The following is a 20,117-nucleotide window of genomic DNA, read 5'->3' as shown; positions in this document are numbered from 1 at the left end:
TTCCCACCAGCAGAGAGTTCTAGTACTCCACAAAAACCACATGAGGCTGGAAACTATTATCCCTGTGCTAAGCACATCACAGAGGCTGCTTTTTAAATTTTCATTACTTTAAAAAGATTCTGTAGGTTTACAGAAAAATCAGGCAGCAATTACAGGATTCACTCCCACCCCCCAGGTAGGGAAACCAGTTTTCCCTGTTATTAACATTTTGCATTATTGTGGAATCCTTGTTACATTGTAAGAATATTATTATAATAATAGTAACTATAGTCCATGGTTTACATTAGGTTTCAGTGTTTGTGTTTTATACCCACATTTAGGTGACTCCACTTCTATCTAGACTCCCATGCTCACCTGTTATATTGAGGGGATTGTCTATAGATGAGTGGTTTTCAGACTGTGCTCTAAGGCACTGTGTAGGTCCTTGTGAGTTTGGCAAAAAAATGAAATATCTTTTTGCCTGAGGACTCAGTTGACTATCACCTTTACTTGTTTTATATAGTAGGGCTCTTTGTTAATTCTGTGCAGAAGAATTTTACTGCCTAAAATATTTGAAGTCTCCTTCTCTAGATCCTAAGATGTGTCTAGAATATTGTATTAGACAATAAAAATGCCAATAATAGTAATTTATTTCTATTCCTTATGATTTTTTCCCTTTTGATGTTTTCTGTGGCGTAATATTGAGTTGAGTTTGAGGTGATCTACCCTATGGGGGAGATGTGATTAGAGTTCAAATTTGTTGTTGGAAAGTGGTAATCTACAATTCACTGTATAGGTTTCACTCCTCATTACCAGCTCTTGCGTTTAAAGGCTGCTCCAAGCACGATGTAATGACAGGGTATACCTCTGAATGCAGTAGCTGATGCAATGCCAGTCTGAGGCCCAGGGCTTTACTGGGGCAAGGGTAAAGCTTGTTTAAAAACAAAACAAGCTACTGTAACTTTAATGAGGTGGTTTAAGATGGCTTTCCCAGAGTTGCATAAGAATATAATCTCTATTTAGAGATCCAAGTGTACGAGTTTAGCATGGTTTAAGTGTGCTTAGTACTCTCACTGCAAAGTCATTTTGTGGGGTTGGGATGGGCTTGATGTTTGCTAAAAAAATTGAATAAGCGTAGTTACGTATTCTTCCAAGGACTTTGTGGTTTAGGAATATGACCTTATTATTCTTAGTTTTTCCTTTGTAAACAGGGGTAGGGGTTATATTACAAAGCTGCATTCCTTATTTTCTCAGTCTTTTACATTTGTGTTCAAAAGTGCTTTTCAAAGCAGTGTGAAGCAGTCTGTTGCTTGGGAAACATACATGGTGCTTTTTTTTCCCCCAGCAATTTCAGTTTTTTTGAAATTTATTTATTAATTTAAAAAAATTTAACAAACTAAAACATTAACATATACATGGTGCTTTTTAAGTGAGGGCCTCTCTTCCCTAGATGGAGTTTTAGAATCTTTGTAAACTCCATTGGACCCTGAGCTCCATTAGAAACTAAGTTGGGAAAGCTGTCTGGCCCTCAGTTTTATCCTTGGATGGCCTGGCCAATACAGTATTTACTTATTTTAAGATGAAATCACTTTTAAGGCAATTTGATAAGAGCTTGGAGGGTAGTGGTAAGGAGAAGAATCACTTCTCCATTAAATGGACAAGTTTTAGGACTTCTTTCAGAAATGCTAAAATATGATGTGGTCGAGTGGAAATGGAGAAGTGACTTAGAACTGAGGAAATAGGGTAGTTGCCACCTGATGTTAGCGAATGACTTGGGGAGAACACTTCTACTCTGAAAGTTAGCATCAGGAATGTAGTGCAGGGAAGTGCGCTTCCATTTTCCACATACTCTAGGTAGCTCTTCAGTTGAAACCATGGGAAATTGCCAATATTCGACCATTTTGACCTACCAAAATGGCTTGGCTTGACGTAAACTGATAGAAACGTTTCACTGTGGATCCCACGTGGGTGGGCTTTGTGTGCCGTTCCCCCAGCCTGCTGGGTAGAGGAGGCTGAAACTGCCCCTCCCCAGTAGGGAGGCTCCGCCCTTGTATGTCCTTCCCAGTGGTGCCCTTCCTGTGCAAGGGGAGCATCTCCCTGGGTGCAGCGAGCTCGGGCCAGGGATTGGAGCTGAGCAGGAGTCTGCAGCACCTGCTCAGTCCTTAGCTCCCAGAGGGCTCTTCTTGGAATCAGCAGCTGGACCCTGCATACCTCCTGACTAGCTCAGAAAGTAGTCTCTCCTCTGCCTCATCTCTTGACAAGACCCTGGCTTCATGAATCTGGGGAATTCCAAACTTCTGAGATAGATGAAAGTTTAGCACACAGCAAGGATGGCTCAACAATGGCTCCCATTTTTAGAGAGACCAGCCAATTTGAGCTAGCACGGAGGTGTGGTTGACCCCTCTTGGGACTGGAAAGGCTTCATTTCTCTGCCTGTGTAGCTGGTGTGCTCTGAGAGGAACGAAAGGAGTGTATATGGAGCAGGGCCTTATCTTTGTCTCTTGAGAACCTTATCTGTGACCCGAATTTCAGTCTTCTGTGGTTAGGAACAGAAAGTGTCCAGAAGGGGCCTTTGCAATAATCTGCGTTGCTTGGGGAAACGTATTGAGCTGCCTGATTTCTCATGACGGGGAATCCTATCGTATCTTTTTGGTACTCATGGAGGGAAGTCTTGCTTACCTGTTTACCAGCAGCTAGGACAAGGAAGAGAACAGGTACTGACATTAGGAGACGGGGTTGTTTAAACTGTGACATTTTAAAGTTGTTTTAAGTCCGTGGGATCTGAATGGTTTGGGGAATGGCCACTATGGTTTCTGCCGGGTTGTCTAAAGACATTTGAGTCTTTGATTCCTACTGCAGGGTTGCTGAGTGATTGAGATTAGTTTTCTATTTCACCTTTGGAACCTTTTTTTTTTTTTTTTTTTTAAAGCAACTGCTAGTCTGTAATAACTGTATGCACAAGAAGTACTGGCCATGTTTCATTTTTTTGCACTTTGAATAGGAATTAAAATTGGGCTTTCTATATTTGGAAAAATAATTAAGATATATTGTATCATGAGCCTGGGCTACTGATAAATGTATAGCTGTTTTACTAGGTCAGGATATTAACCAACAAATACAAACTGGATTTTCTTTCCTTGGATGTGATGAGCTGAATTGATTTAGTAATTTGAAAGGCATTGGTGGCTTGGATTCTCTTTATGCCCAGGAATCACTTTTCATTATTATGGACCATGAAATAGCATATAGCTATTTCTATAGATAAATGACTTTTAGGGTATTTCGGCAATGCCTTTGTTTTACAAGTAACATAAAATGGATCATAAGAGGCACAGAATCTCAGAGGAAAACTGGATTACATTAAAATGCTTTTATAGTCATCTTGTCAGGGGATAGAACATCTGGGTTACACAGGGGTTTGGATGACAAATTGATTTGTGTTCTTCATTTTGTGCATCACATTATGATAGAATTCTGCTATACTTTTGTTTCACTTTGAAATTTAGAATATGTCCTTAGTGACAGTGGAATTTATCTATTTTTTGCACCCTTAACCTCCACTTATGGTGTCTATTGGTAACCATTTGAGTAAGCTAGAAAGAACCCAGATGGCATTTACATGGTCATATAGGTAACTGGAGTTATTTCTTAAAAGTTTGAAGTTTTGCAACATAGTAACAGTTATAATTGAGATGAAACATTAATTTGAGCTTTTAACTTTATAGAAATATGACTTAGTACCTTTCTTGGGAGTGTACTCTGAAGACAGCAGACTGATCATTGCCACCCCCAAGACAGATTGTGGCCTGTCATCTCCCAGCAAAAGTGGATTCCTGAGAAAAGTTTGCTTGTTTTGTTGATCTTTGATTTCAACCTGACTGGTGGGTTATGTTGTTGATCCTTTCTTCTTGATGACAGTAGCTGTTAAATAGTATTTATTCCTTGACAGATAGATGAATGGTATCAGCAACAGGAGTAGTGTTGATACTGTGATGCCCACCACAGGGGAATTCTAGGGTACAAGGAATTCTGTACCTATCTAGCCTCACCCCAGTGGTGTGAGTGTGGGTGTCTGTCTCCAAGGTGTTTATCTTTATTGTTTTTCTTAATTACTTTCTTTTTCTGACTCTCATTCCCCTTTGTACATTATTCCTGCTTTCTGTTGTGGAATGGAAATAGAATAGAATGATTTTCTAAGTATCAGACTATAGACTTTCATTTGAGGATGGTCATCCATTTTTTTTCCCTCATGTCTCCTCACTTTTGAGGGGCCACTGATCCAGTAGGGAACAAGATTATAGTCAAAACTAACATTTAGGGGAAGAAGAATGACAGGATGGCAGGCCCTTCTCTGGGATCGCCCTCCCCTAATCCCCCAAGTATACCTCAAGAGCAGATACATACTGTTCACCCTTAGGAAGAGAAGGTCAGCACTCTGGTGATCTTTTAGTGTTGGAATTGTTGGAACTCACCTGTAACTCAAGCTATCAACAGCTGACTCAGAAAGAAATAGATTGAATGGGGGAATTGAATTTGGAGAGGGAGGGGAGAGCTCCTCACCCATACAGTGTTTCTTAGTTTATGGTTCAGTTACTATTTCAGCATTTCTTATTCCATGTGGTTTTGGAATTCGCAACAAAGAAGTTTTCACTTTTTTTTTTGTTTAAAAGGGAATTCATTCATTCTTTTTTTTTTTTTTTTTTTTTTTTAACATGGGCAGGCACTGAGAATCAAACCTGGGTCTCTGGCAAGGAATTCATTCTTAATTCATTTAGAAAAGATGTTTTCCAGTTTACAATTCCTAGTAGTTAACATTCATATTCATTGTAAATTGTGATTTTTCAACCCTGTTTTCCATGTTCTTTTGCTTAGAGTAGTTTGCATGAAGTTTAAAAATATTTCTGGTATGTAAACATTACTTATAAAATAAGTTATAGTTGTAATTATTTTTCTCCTACCTTATTTTATTTATGTGACTTCTCTCATTTATTTCAGAAATGAGCCGTCAGACTGCTACAGCATTACCTACTGGTACTTCAAAGTGTACGCCATCCCAGAGAGTGCCTGCCCTGACTGGCACAACTGCATCCAACAATGACTTGGCGAGTCTTTTTGAGTGCCCGGTCTGCTTTGACTATGTGTTACCACCCATTCTTCAATGTCAGAGTGGCCATCTTGTTTGTAGCAACTGTCGCCCAAAGCTCACATGTTGTCCAACTTGCCGTGGCCCGTTGGGATCCATTCGCAACCTGGCTATGGAGAAAGTGGCCAATTCAGTACTTTTCCCTTGTAAATATGCCTCTTCAGGGTGTGAAATAACTCTGCCACACACAGAAAAAGCAGACCACGAAGAGCTCTGTGAGTTTAGGCCTTATTCCTGTCCATGCCCTGGTGCTTCCTGTAAATGGCAAGGCTCTTTGGATGCTGTAATGCCCCATCTGATGCATCAGCACAAGTCCATTACAACCCTACAGGGAGAGGATATAGTTTTCCTTGCTACAGACATTAATCTTCCTGGTGCTGTTGACTGGGTGATGATGCAGTCCTGTTTTGGCTTTCACTTCATGTTAGTATTGGAGAAACAGGAGAAATATGATGGTCACCAGCAGTTCTTCGCAATTGTACAGCTGATAGGAACACGCAAGCAAGCTGAAAATTTTGCTTATAGACTTGAGCTAAATGGTCATAGGCGGCGATTGACTTGGGAAGCGACTCCTCGATCTATTCATGAGGGAATTGCAACAGCCATTATGAATAGTGACTGCCTAGTCTTTGACACCAGCATTGCACAGCTTTTTGCAGAAAATGGCAATTTAGGCATCAATGTAACTATTTCCATGTGTTGAAATGGCAATCAAACATTGTCTGGCCAGTGTTCAAAACTATTGCATTCAATTTTACAGAAAATAAGGCATCCATCTTCCTGCCAATCTGAAACTGTTTTGGTAGGAGAAAGTGAGACACATGAAGGTAAATAAAAGGAAAGGCTGTTAAATACAGGAAACAGTTGCATGTAGTAACACTAATATATTTAAAAATAAGTCAACAGTAAACCACTGAAAAAAAAAATATATATATATACCCAAGATGGGCATCTTTTGTATTAAGAAAGTTGATTCTACAGGAAGCATTGTAAAATAATTCTGAATTTGTGTTTGGTGTAGATCGATTGTACTGTTGAGGATATTGTTTGTTTTTTTTCCTTTGGTTTTGTTTTGTTTTGGCGTGTGCGTGTGTTTTTCCCCCCCTTTAAACTGACAAGCCATGTTGAGTGGTCTATGACCACTGCTTTTCCCCTTTGTGAGTCACTACATAGTGCTGCTGTGTGTATATTTTTTGTGTATTTGCTAATTTTTATTAATTCTAGTTTTTTCATTAAATAAATTTGACTTTCTTTTCTGTAATTCAGGTTTTTTCTCACTTCTTTTGTACCTTTTAAAGTTAGTGTCTTTTTGATATGCATAATTGTTTATGATAAAGTTTATATATATGTGTTGGATAAATATTTTCTTTTCTCTCATTAATCAGTTCATTAAAAATATTTTAAATACCGCTATTTTGAGAAGATATGAATTCCTGAGAGGAAAGGTAACATCTGAATAATTATCAAAAATTATTTAAAGCAGCTATGACGTGGTCTGGGTTTTTTTTTTTTGAGTCATAACCTTCAAAATTGTTCTTTGAAAGGGTTAGGGAATACATTCTAATTTTTAAAAAAATATTGGGAAGAAAAATCAGGATTTTTTTTTTCCTTTTTCAAATATCTTGGGCAGATCACATGTGTTTAAAATTGTATTTATTGGTTTTGCAAAAGAAGGCATCTCTTACACAGTATTTGTATGAAAAGCAAATCATTTGTTTAAAAAAAGGCAGTTTGCAGAAAAAAAGATGTTTTTGGTCTTTTATAATTCTCATTAAAAGGATATCTGGCAAATTAAAAACTCTTAACGTGTCTCCTTTAGCTCGAAGTTTGATTGAAGTCCAGGTATTTTCCTGTTTCATTCTGTACTTTAACACACAGCAGAAAGCAATGTGCCATATTTTTGCACTGTGGTAGTTTTATTCTAAAGGTCAGCAAAAATGAGTTTATAGCTACTGTTTGAATTATACAGAATCTTCTTTTTTTCCTTTTGCTGCCCACATTTTGATTCTCACTAGCAACCCTGCCAGGAGAATGACTAGCTAAAATGCTGATAACTATATTCCCGTTGTTGGGGAGCGGGGGTGGGAGAGGAAAGAAAACAGCAAAAAAGAATGTTTACGATTTGCAGCCTGGTGGTTAAGATCCCAGACTCTGCAACCAAACTTCCAAGCGTATAGGTACAAATCCTGGTTCTTTCCTACCTATCAGAGTTGTGTGAACTTGGACCTCAGTTTTCTAATGTTTAAAATGGGGTTAAATAGTAGCTATCTCACAAAGAGTTAAATGTGGTACAAGTAACATAGAACGGTGCTTTATAATAAGCACTCAACAAATGTTTGCTACTATTACTACCTCTTACCTGCACCACACAGTTAACTGTTGCTAACCCCCCTGAGATACGTGGCATGATTCTGAAATTGCCTTCTGAATGGCCAAGGATCATGTTATTTTTGTATGGTTTTTGTGGGTACTTGAAGCCTAGAGTCCATTAAACTTAATTTGGATTTCCTCCTTATCCCACCACCTATTCTTGGTAACAAAGTTTACTTATGTTAACTGTTCTAAGGAGAGGAGGTCATTGCATAGTCTCTTTTTAAATAAACATTCCTTTTAATTGGTTATAACATGCTTGTAGCCATTTTTTGTGGTGAAAAGAAAAATTCAACCACAAATTTATATTAAATCCAATTCTGTTAGCATATGTGTTTAGAAAGCAGCTTTTATTCCTCATTTATTTAGGTGTATTTGCAGAGATAGTTTTGTGGTTTTAATGTACTAACAATGTTTTTGTTTTTATTGTATAGTGTTTATTATAAAAGTAATATGTGTTCGTTGTAAAGATCTGGGAAATTATCACACACAGATCTGTCCAGGCATGACTGCTTAACATTTTTAATTTTCCAGTTCTTAGGTGTGTGAACATATTTACACCCATTTATTTTGAAAACCAAATGGGATTATATGATTATGTAGCATCTCCCCTCTCCTTTTTCTGGTCACCACACATAAGATCATTTGAGCATTTCACTATTTTAATAATCTTGGAAAAACATCTTTTAAAATCTTGGTGAGGGTTCATAATTTTAGTCATTTTCATGTTTAATATTTACTTTGTTTACAATTATTTTGGTTGTTTATAAATAATGTGTGAAAGCTCTGTATTTTCTGATAATGTTCTTGGGATTATTTCCTTTTCTGGGAAGCAGATCAAAAACCTGAAACCTTTTTAAAGGTCTTATGCTTTTATAGTGCTTTCTGGAAAGGTTCCAGCCTACACTTAAGAGCAGCAGTGTGAAGGACTTTCCATTTCAACCTCACATTTTGCTAATTACAGCAGAAGGGGTAGTAAGTTTTGTATATGTTTTAAGACTTTAACGTTAACTATTTTTGTTATAAATATTTATAGGGATGACATAGCTATACTCCTTGGTTCATGTTGAGATTTATGATTTACCTTGTTCTTTTAAATTGCCTTTGTTACAGTGGATATATTCCTCTTTATACCTCTGCTCTTCTTTTGGTGTCTTTGGGGATTGTATGGGGACAGAAAGCTTTTGAACTTTGCCCTTCTGCTTTTTTTTTTTTTTCATGGGCAGGCACTGGGAATCAAACCCAGGTCTCCAGTATGGCAGGAGAACTCCCGTGGCCTGCCCTGCCCTTTTGTTTTTAAACTCTTAAACTGAATTGAATTATGGCCAGATTAATACAGTAATGATAGTTCGGAAACAGTTTTTTCCTTTGAGTGATTTTTATTATAGTATGTGTGAATTTTTTTAAAGCCTATATTTCTGTAAACTTGCAACTTATGTGAACGGCTGTAGATAGCTTAGTACACTAAAAATAATGCTATGCTTCCCCCTCCCTTCAAATGAGTGCAAGAGCGCCTTATATTCAAAAACATCTGCAATGATTCTAGTAATGATAGAATTTTATTTAATTCAGTTTCCTGTGTGGAAGAGTTGGTTAGTAATCCAAATTTTAAAAGGTGTACTGTGTATCAAATGAAACACTCCTGGGGGCCAGTCTTACTGCTGCATTAATACTGGACAAAAGAGGAAGATGAAAACATAATAGGGTGACTAGAGTATACAGTTTACCAACTAGTACTGTAGTCATTTTATATAGGTTATACAAGAAAGGTATAGTAGATACAGCAGCGATGGCATGTACCCACTGCTTGAATCTTTGACATACCTCCCTGCCTACCTTGTGTGCCTATTCTAAGTACACAAAGGGTTATTTGGTGGTTTACATGGTCTTAAGCTATACCAAATTCTCATTTATCTAAAAATTGCATCACTCTCCCTAAATTCAGTGTAATGTATGTATCAGGCATACAAAAATGTGAAGTGTGGGCTGTAGATTATAGCTGCCTGAATTCTGACCCTTTTTCCTTTCTGCCTGGCCTTCCTCTGGGAAAGGGGCTAATGATATCTGCTTCCAAGGGGGATGAAGGTGAAGTGTGATAAGGAGTACTGGGTCCGGTACTGTATCCCCACTGCCTTGTGGGACCATCTATAGGTACCTTTGGTAAACAGATTTTCCAGATGTAATTTTCTCAGGCTGTTCTAAATTCTGAAAAGCATCAAAGGTTGACAGACATTAGCATAAACTGTCAGTTCTCCACAATGGTATGAAAGAATACTTGGTTTATAAAGCCACATTTTAACAGGTTTGGACTGTCATAAGATTAGGACTAAGTCCACAAATATTAGGACACTGAATATTTAATTTTAATATTAAATATATGAAACACTGAGGAACAATTCTTTAGCTCATTGATAAGTACATATAAATCATCTAATGTTCCTCATAAGTGAATTATGACAAAGCTTTCCCTAGTATTTTTTAAAATTAATTTTTGTTACAGTTCATTTATTGGCTAGGCCTCTGTCTAATATTCCTGTTTTGGTATTTTTTTTCTTTTTGCAATTTTCATTACAGGATCCACTTAAAAAAAAACATTAGTATTGCTTCATAAATCATCAAATAGATGACTATTCTTTTGTATTCTGTTTTTTAAGCTGTTGGTTAAAATTTTCATTGGAATGGGAACAGAAGTACAACTTCTCATTTTGACTAAAATAATGTGAGCTTGAATACATTTTGTACTTTTCACAAACACAAAACTTGATGTTTAAACCAAATAATTTCAATTAAAATAAATTTTGGATTTGGGAAGGGAATTGACAAAAGTAACATTCTTTATGGCTTAGTGTCAAGTGCCATTTCAGTAGTTTATAAAATAAAATACTGTCAATCCACATGAAACTCGGCAGTTGATCACCTGACTACACGGGCTGATTAATTTACACTTATGTCCACCAGTCCTGAAGGTGAGGCTTAAATGGAGACAAGGGCTTGACACAGGGAGCCCAGGGTGGGAGTTGTTGGGAATCACTGCACCCAGGAAGGTCAGAGTCAAGAATCCTCTGCATGTCAAGCAGCTATGACTTAGTTGGAAAGGGCACTGGAAATGAAACCCGCCTGTATCTCCCTCATATGCAATGTACAGAATGTAAATTTTGATGTCAAGGGAATAAAAAGGAAATCTACACATTTCAGTTAGTGTGACCATTTTTAAAATGTTTTCTTCTTAATTAAAAATTTTAGGTAATATTTAGTATCTTTTAAACCCTACTCATAAAATCAGGAAGCCTTATTATAGTCAGATTTATAAATTGATGTTCTATATTTTAGGATCACTTGAACAGATGATGTTTTCCATTGTTTCCAAATAGGTGGTCAAGAGTAATGAAAGGTCTCTGTCTCTGATAGGTCGTTTGTGGTTATGGTTCCAGGGACCAGTGAGGGGACCAAGCCAAGGAAACATTTTACTTGTATGCCTCAAGTAGATAAATCTAGGATTTCTTGATAACTGTAACACTTACGCCTTTATTTAGTTTTAATATGTGAAGTTTCAAAAGCCTGTGCTTAAGGAGCATGTGGATGCTGGTTAAATACACAGATCCCAAGGCGTTACCTGTAAACCCGGTGAACTAGAATTTCTTGAGTTAAACAGCATGTTCAATAAAAACCCTGTTAATTGTGATATATACAGTCTTTTTTAAAGGATAAAGTCTGTAGTTTAAGATTTTGAAATGCAACAAAAAACTTCCAATCACTCATCTAGCTGGAAAAAAAAGTCACTAGAATTAGTAGACACTTGGTTTTTAAATTGTAGTGAACAATGTTCATTAAAAAGTAAATAAAGATAAAATAATTAAAATGTCCATTTCTTTAATCTCTCTGGATACTGTTTAATTATCCACTCTATCAAGATTCTAGAAAGAGAAGGATTAAACCAAATTTTATAGCTCCAAAGATACCCTAATTTCTTTTTATTGCCCCAAATTGTCAATTATAAGATGATTCTGACAACCATATCAAACCTAAAAATCTAACTTTGGATAACACTCTTAAAAAAATGCTAGAGAAATGAAAATAATATTGTTTAAATTTCATACACTGCAGAAAGAATGCATCCAGTTTCTCAGAAGACTCCTTAAAAAAACAACAACAACAAAAAGCTTATAGTGAGGGCACAGAAGCTGCCCTAATGCTGCTTACAGATAAATATGAATAAATATGTTCAGGACTCAGGTTGAAGAATACAGATAATATAAAAATGTTTAAAAAGTGTTCTTTGTTGCCATTTTTTTGGGTCGGACAAAGTGCTTATGTAACAGCAGAGCATTTTGGGGGTGGGTTCTCTGGTTGTGTGGAACAAATGAACAGTTATAGCTTCTTTTCCTCTCCTGTAAGATGACTGAATAGAAATGATAAAATTTATAATATTGTCAGCATAGTAATGAGATGTTCTCAAATGTCCTGATGCTCTTTCTTTTCTAGTGTGCCTGTATTAGCTCTAGGTTGGGACTTGTCCTCCAAGAACACATTCAGAGTGAGCATAGGCCTGAGCACATATTTTGTGCTTAGGTAATTTGAAGACCCCATTCTTATCCAAGCAATTCCAAAATATCTGTACCTGCTATTATGTTTTGTAGTAAGTTTTTTTTTTTTTTTTCCATGTGGGCAGGCACCAGGAATCGAACCCAGATCTTGGGCATAGCAGGCAAGAATTCTGCCACTGAGCCACTCTTGCACCTCCCTGTTACAGTAGGATTTTGAAGCTCATGACTGGCTAGAATAATTGGAAATTGCTTTTTATAAATGCTATTCTACACTGCGTTATAACAATCCTCGCAATAATCCTGAGTTTATTGTCTTTTACAGATGAGGGAAACTAAGATAACAAAGAGTTATCTTAACTCAGATGAGCTTGACTTCACAGTTAACCAGACTCTGAACAGAGGCAGAGGCACAGGAGGAGCTGGGAATAGCATAGGCAAAGCAGCAGAGGGAGGTGGCAGGAGTAAGGATTCCAAGCTTGGCGCCCATGCCTTCCTCTGGGGCAGGACTTTCTAAGGTTACAGGCATCTAGGACCAGTGAATTTCTGTGATGTGTGCTAAAACATGATACTCTGTCCAATACAAATTATCCTGTTCTGTTACTTCCTTCAGCATAACAAGGACCTACATTGGAATGTGTATACCTCATCAATCAGGGTTAGGTTAACTTGAATACTCTTTTCCACAAAGATTAATTGCCCGCTTTATTTTCACCTTTGCCCAGACTGTTTTCAGGATCCAATAAAGTCTTAGGTTAGTCTCCCAAGGTAATGGTCTATACTAATATTTCTTGAAATTTTCTGTGCATCAGAATCATCTGGGGAGTTTGGTGCCAGAGGTCTGCAGTGAGGCCCAGAATTTGCAGGTCTTAACCAGTTTAGGTCATCAGAGGCTTCTCTGGGAACCACATTGAGAACTACTGCTTTATACCTTTGTACGGACAGCAATAATTCTATTAAACAGGAAACATTTAAACTTTTATCAATTTATTAAGTGAGTATATTTCTAGAATCAACACTTATCCACCACCTAAGTAAGGTTCATTACTGTTGTAATTAATTTCACAAATTTGAGACATTTTGCTTATCCCTACTAGTATGAATAAAATCAACCTTATTAGTACCTTTTTGCACTTCATAACTTAAAATTCTGAAAAGTTGAGATCTAGGCTTACAATTTGCTATTTAAGAGACCAGGTATGGTCTTGACAGTAAAGCCACCATCAAAAGCTGCATTAAGAACTTCATCCAAGCAGCTTGCTGTGACAAAACTTAATTCTTGTCGCACATTGCCTGGGATTTCTTCAAGGTCTTTTTCATTCCTCTGAGGAATAATGATTCGTTTCAGTCCTGCTCTGTGTGCTGCCAGCACTTTGTCTTTAATTCCACCCACCTATAAGGAGAGAAGAAAGTTATGAAGGTTTGTGATCATCATCCTCTGTGAAAGAAACCCTGACCCACCTTTTCAGTAAATTTAACTACTGCTGGTTTTTAGAATTCGTACCATCTTCCATTTTGTTACAATATGGGCAAGGAGAGGCACTGAAAAGGTTAATAAATAGTAACCTAAATTTTTTACATTTCAACTATTGTTATATTAAATCCCTTCAGATGGTGGAAAAGTCTAAATTTTTGATAGGTATAAGCACCTCTATTCCTTTTCTTTTACATTGTCAAGGTTTACACATTCTATTCCATAATAACAACTATCTTGGCCTGTAAAAAGGGTTACATTATTTTGACTAAGTACTTCAGATTAGTTATGTGCTAGGATTATTTCCTTTTCTGTAGGCTTAAAGCCATGACCTTTGTGCAACTTGATGGAGAAAACTGTCAAGGTCATGCAACTTTAAAACACATGATCAATTGTTTAATCATAGATTTTGGTTTGCATTTTTTGGAAGGCATTTTTTCTGTAGATTTTTATTCTTCTTAAAGCTTAGTGCCTTTTTTTCCTTAAAGATAGAGAAAACATACCCAAACTTTTGGTGATTTCACAAATTCTCCCTTCGAAAGGTTAAATCTGTTTCTTTAGACTTAAAGAAACAGAATTTGGTAGAAGTGATGGTCTGTGACTTTCATAAGTCATAAAAAAATGAGTCTTTGCTTGGATCTTTCTTTCAGATCACCATTTGTTTGGGAAGCCAGCTGCCATATTTGAGGTCACTTAAGCAGCCTATGGACAGTGAGGTGAGGAACTAGTGCCTCCTGCCAACAACCCGCACCAACTTGCCAGTTAGGTGAATTAGTCACTCTGGAAGTAGATCATTCAGCTCTATTCAACCTTCGAATAACCGCAGTCTGGCCAGATCTTGCCTGTAAGATGACAGACCCAGAGCCAGAACTGCCCAGCTAAGCCTCACCCGAATTCCTGACCCACAGACACAGATGATAATATTTATCATTTGGGGATGATCTGTTAGGCTGCACTAGATAATGTACAGAGCTTTCAAGCATACCACCTAGCACATGTAATCCCTGGATTTCTACTGGGAAGACTGTCTCTACCTCCAAAATTTGATATTTCCTCAACAGAATACATCTTTCAGAAATTTGCTGAATTGCCAGCTGATGATCCCACTAATTTTTGACAATGTTAGGATATATTCCCTTTTATTCCTTGCTTATTCTACCATCTTGAACCAGGAAATTAAAGTAAGCATTTATGTCAATAAAGAACTTGCTCATTTCTTTTTAGTAGCACAACTAGTAGTAACCACAATTGTCATTTGAAATGCAATAATTCCTAGGTTAAGGTGAAGAAAAAAGATCAGCCATTCCTTTGGAGTATATATCTACAAATAATAGGGCTTAGTATATGACTTTCTTCTGACTTTATAGTTGAGCTAAGCATTTTCATGATCTTAATTGGCAATTAATGATCTATTATCACACTATGTCATAAGATAAGGACTTTCTGAGGATAAAGAACATCCATTATTCTCATTTTGTCATGAATCTGCCAAAATTTTGTTGAATGGTTTTGCTAATCAGTGACTTTTACTTTTTTTGCATGGGCAGGTACCAGGAATCGAACCCAGGTCTCTAGCATGGCAGGCAAGAACTCTGCCTGCTAAGCCACCATGGCCCACCCAATCAGTGACTTTTAAAACCCTAAATACTTTCAAAGTTCTGTGCATTTTATCACAATAGTTTAGGATATGAACCACAGCCCAAAGGCTCCACATGCATAGAACTTTTTCAAAATTCAGCAGTTAGATATGATCAATCTACTACAGTCTCTATATTAGTTTTTCTATAAATTATCAACTACAATATAAATTTTCTACAGAAAGAAAGGGGTCTCAAAGAAATTAAAAAGGAAGAATTGGGTTTAATGTTTAAAACAGCTACTATTCAATTTTATACATATGCTATATACATTGTTAACTAGACAAAGGTCTAAAATCATCTGAACAGTTGATAATTCTGATGAAAACTAATATTGTTTTCCCTTAGTAAGTCCTAAAATATGGGAAAAGTCAGTTTTTCTTTCATTTGACTGAAAATTTAAAATATGAATTAGAAGTATAAAAATTCAACAACGTGTTTAAAACCAAGGTATTCACAGAAAGAAGGCAAATTACTATTTAAATTAAAAATTTCAAAATACATGTAAATGAGTTTCTTCATACTTACTGGAAGAACAAGACCTCTCAGTGTAATTTCTCCAGTCATGGCTACATCTGAACGCACCAGCCGCCCACTAAAAAGTGAGGCAAGACAGGTTACTATGGTAACTCCAGCAGATGGTCCATCTTTTGTGACAGCTCCAGCTGGGAAGTGCAGATGGATGTCTGTGTTGTCAAGAAGATCAAAACTTCCAAAAGCTTTAAAAAGAAAAAGGAAAAGAAGATTTTTTTTTTCCACTTGTTTGTTTGGTACAAGGGTTGAAAAGAAGATTTTAAAGTAGAAAAATTAAACCTGTTTTCTTTTCTCCTAAAAAGAAAATCAAAGATAAGAATGAATATTTTGGGTAAATGAATCCTTCAAATTATAACAATGGATGGTACAATTGGAGTAGGGGTCTGGAAGAATAACCATTTCATTCTATTCCAAGTAGGATTAAAAACAAACCAAAGCAATATAGCCATGCCCCCTGAGCACTTAGGCCTTTCCAGGGGAAAGCCCAGCATCTCTTCCCATTACCCTAGCAACGGTCTCAAAAGCAGATAGCCAGCCACCTAGTGATTTGTCGAGCTGCAGCGGGTTGACCCAGAAGGAGATAAGCAAAGGAGAAATGAATTAACTATTTGAAAAACAACAGCAGCAGAAACAAAAAAACAACTTTTCCTCTTGGTTAAAGAGGGACATCAGACAAATTGGACTATAGTAAATTGAAAAATAATATTCTCTGGAGGCATTTGGGATTTTCCTCCTCTTGGGGGACAGTGGAGAGAATATGAAGAGCTGCCACAAAGAAGAGTGTGATTAATTTTTAAAAACAACTTTACTGAGCTGTTTCATGGCATAATCACAAAAGAGCTAACCAGCCATGAAGAATGGAAGCACTATAATGAAAACATTGTAGAAGATCAAAAAAGGCTATGTTTTTATAAAGTTCAGTGGTCTCCATTTAAAATCCATGGAAAATTTGCAATTGTTATTTCTCTTGAGGTATGCATATTCTCAAACAATTTTATTAGATATTTGTCCGCTTCAACACTGTTTAAAATTAAGTCAAACTAGATCTCCATGGAAATCAAATAGATTCTATCAGACACTAAATTCTGGAGTGGATTGAAGAACGTAAAACCCTTCTATCTTCATGATAAAGGGTTTGTGAAGTTAAAGAACGTATGTGTATTATCTGCTTGTCCTAACCTCATTGCCCTCACTATGTTTGATTGTCCAGTAAGCCTTAAAAAAAGATAGAGGCATGTTCTTGTTAACAGTTTATGGTCTCTCAAAGCTCTGGATCATCACGTGATTTCTGATGAGGAAATAATTTAGAACTGGCGTCTTCCATCGACTTATCTTTAGTATCTGCTCTGCTCTGAGAAAGGTAATTGGCTTTACCAGGGTTTCTTTTTAAACAAATTTATGGGAGTAAAGGTTTAGCTTCTACATTTTACACCTAAGTTGTGTAAATTCTGTAATTTTTTTCATTATTTATATAAAATATCATAAACCAGTGAACATATTCACAATGGCCTTATAAAAATGCTTCTATGCCTACTGTATATAAACAGTTGGGCCTAAATATATCAAATTGTAGAGAAACAATATTTTTAATAAAAACTAAAATGAGATCCATAAAAAATAACAATAACAAAACAAAACCCAAAGTACTTTGCCTTGGTTCTAATTCAGGCATTAGGCAAACAATCCCAAAATGGGAACCAGAATTTCCACAGGGGTTCAAAATTAAAGGTCTGCATTTTATTGAATAGAGTAAATAATAATTTAAAGCTCATCTTAGTCTTTACTGCAGAATTGTAAGATGCCTCCTAATCATGAACTAAGGCTCTTCTTCATACACAGCTGTATCTCAGCTGTGTCTAAGTCACTTACCATTAGTCAGCTGGTATTTCTTTGCATTACTGCGGAGCCAGCTAATAGCTAGATGGGCAGACTCTTTCATGACATCCCCTAGCTGGCCAGTCAGAGTTAACTGACCTTCACCATCCATTCGACTTGCCTCCACAAACATGATTTCCCCACCTAAAGGAGTCCACACCAAGCCTATGGCAACCCCTGGTTGGCTCAAACGCTGAGATACCTTTAAAGAAAGAAAAAAATGATCAGAATTGGGTCAACAAATGCCAAATTATCTTCAGGCTGACCCTACCGTGCAAGAGCTCTTTCCATGAAGCTATACCTCAAAGAACTTATTACGTAACATGATTCTGAGTCACTTTTACTAGCTTGCTTTCTACCAGAAGAAAAATCTAAAGGTCCTTTTCTGGCATTTTTCAGAAGCAATTTTACCTTAGAATATGTATGAATAACTTTGATTTTTAAAGAGCCAGATCTACCTACAAATAACATAATTTTTAAGACACAAACCCAATTGTTTTATCTATTTAAATATTTATTAGACTGTATATGCACACATACTCTAGAACTTTAATTTCATTTTAGGTAATCAGGAATTTGTTTCAGAAAGTAGAAACCCTCTTACTAACATATATTTTAGAAATTTTTACCTCCAGAGACCAATTGTGAAGGTATGTATTACAAACCCCTAGACTTTATTTCTCTGACCATTATCATCTCTGTTATTGATGCAGGGATATTTTAAAATACCACTAAATGATGTCCTAGATTTCTTCCTATGTGGCAGGAGGCCCACATGCTGCCTCCTGGCATTTTAAACTGAATTTACCTGAGATTATAAGCCCATGTGATAAGCAATCTTGGTTAACACATTCAAGTTATGGAAACACATAAAAAGCAGATGAAAAACAGTAATATGTGAACTTTAATGGCATGCTTTGAGCCTCCAAACTTCCTTTGCAATAGAAGCTGTCTATGCTAGAGGAACTGAGCACAATCTGTCAAAAAAGTACTAATTCAAATAAGAGAGTTTTCTACCAGAGGTAATTTTCTCATTATGGAAGAGCAATCTGTAGCCTGAGATTCTGGTTAAAGAGCTATATCAAAAGGCCAGGTTACTTAGTCCTTTTCCAAGGAATTTAGCTTATTATTGACAATTCTAGATGATTTTAAAACTTACTTCAAAAATCATGTGTGGCATCAATTGAAGTTATTGGTCACTTATTTTCAACAGGAGACATAGAAGCCTATTTTTAATGTTGATTTTATTTTTTAAAAAATTAATTCTAATTAATTAAATTTGATAGGTTAGAGACTTGGAAGGCCAAATTCCATCATTAGTTAAATACTGAGACTATGGACCACAGATCACACTTCCCTCTACTTTGGCACCTACCCTATAGCTATATTTACCTGAGGAGAAATACAGAAAAGATCAATAAAATTTGAGAAAAACTTAGAGGCAACTATTTATAAAAATGTTCACAAGGTTTCTGTCTTCTAATATGAAATCAATTCTCTATACCTGAACAACAGTAGTTAAGGTGGGAATTTCTTAGGAGTTCCTATTTTACTACAGAGCTCCGTTCTAGTGCAAGGTGAACTACTACTAAAGAATTACCCTCAGTATATTGGGTCTTGTGTAATTTAACAGAAAAGGCAAAATTATATAAAAAAAAATCCTGTTCTTACAGTTCAATACTCAATCCTTAATTCTGATATCAGAATAATACCAAAAATAACCCCCAAAAAGCAGTAGTAAGATTCTAGTTAATTAGATGCTGCTTAAAGAAACAAAGCCAATTTGACAAAATCCAGTACCCTTTTTTGGTAAAAGCATTTAGAAAACAAGGAATAGAGAGGAACTTCCTCAATATGATAAAGGGGATCTATGAGAAACCCACAGCGAACATTATACTCAACTGAATGGTGAAAGACTGAAACATTCCCCCTAGGATCAGGAACAAGACAAGGATGCCCCACTTTACTGCTATTTAACAGTTTACTAGAAGTTCTACACAGAACAATACCCTATTCATGCACATGACATAATTTTATATATAGAAAAACCCCAAGAAATCCACAAGAAAGCTACTAGAACTGAGAAATAAATTCAGCAAAGTGGCAGGGTACAAGATCAACGTGCAAAAACTATTGTTTCCATACACTAATAATGAACAATTTGAAGAGGTAATAAAAAATCCATTTACAATAGCAGCTAAAAGATTCAAATATCTAGGAATAAAATTAATCAAGGATGTAAAGGACTTGAACTTAGAAAACTACAAAATAGGACTCCTATTTTACACCATATAAAAATGAACTCAAAACATATCAATGTATTCTCGCAAGCAGTGGGGACAAACAATTCAATAGGCTGAGCCGTCGATCTTGGGGTTCAAGCCTATGAGGCTTATTCCTGCAAAAGAGCAGCTAAGCCTGCTTATATTTATGCCTAAGAGTTACCCCAGAGAACCTCTTTTACTGCTCAGATGTGGCCTCTCTAAGCCAACTAAGCAGATGAACTCACTGCCCTCCTCCTTATGTGGGGCATGATTTCCAGGGGTGTAAATCTCCATGGCAAT

The 20,117-nt window shown here is 36.5% G+C and overlaps 2 protein-coding genes across 7 annotated transcripts in view; one reads left to right on the top strand and one right to left on the bottom strand.

Annotated features, from left to right (window-relative positions):
* Nucleotides 1–6,383, top strand: part of SIAH1 (siah E3 ubiquitin protein ligase 1) — an 84,413-nt gene extending 78,030 nt beyond the window's left edge. For 4 of the 5 annotated variants that reach the window (XM_077132349.1, XM_077132352.1, XM_077132350.1 and 1 more), the window contains exon 2: nt 4,975–6,383. In XM_077132349.1, coding sequence (XP_076988464.1) covers nt 4,975–5,825 — 851 coding nt within the window. In that variant the 3' untranslated portion in view covers nt 5,826–6,383. Of the gene's footprint in view, nt 1–3,704; nt 3,861–4,974 lie in introns of all 5 variants that reach the window. The other variant, XM_077132351.1, reaches the window with a different exon arrangement.
* A 6,600-nt stretch (nt 6,384–12,983) lies between these two features.
* The window catches only part of LONP2 (lon peptidase 2, peroxisomal), a 173,827-nt gene continuing 166,693 nt past the window's right edge, over nt 12,984–20,117 (bottom strand). The window contains exons 14-16 of one of the 2 annotated variants that reach the window (XM_077132347.1): nt 17,548–17,755; nt 15,673–15,863; nt 12,984–13,426 (exon numbers count right to left, since the gene is read on the bottom strand). In XM_077132347.1, the coding sequence (XP_076988462.1) occupies nt 13,205–13,426; nt 15,673–15,863; nt 17,548–17,755 (621 nt within the window). In that variant the 3' untranslated portion in view covers nt 12,984–13,204. The remainder of the gene's footprint in view (nt 13,427–15,672; nt 15,864–17,547; nt 17,756–20,117) is intronic. The other variant, XM_077132348.1, reaches the window with a different exon arrangement.

This window comes from Tamandua tetradactyla, chromosome 16 (genome assembly GCF_023851605.1).
Source record: "Tamandua tetradactyla isolate mTamTet1 chromosome 16, mTamTet1.pri, whole genome shotgun sequence".
NCBI lineage: Eukaryota > Metazoa > Chordata > Mammalia > Pilosa > Myrmecophagidae > Tamandua > Tamandua tetradactyla.
Note: the sequence above shows the minus strand (reverse complement) of the source record. Positions and strands in the feature narration are given on the sequence as shown.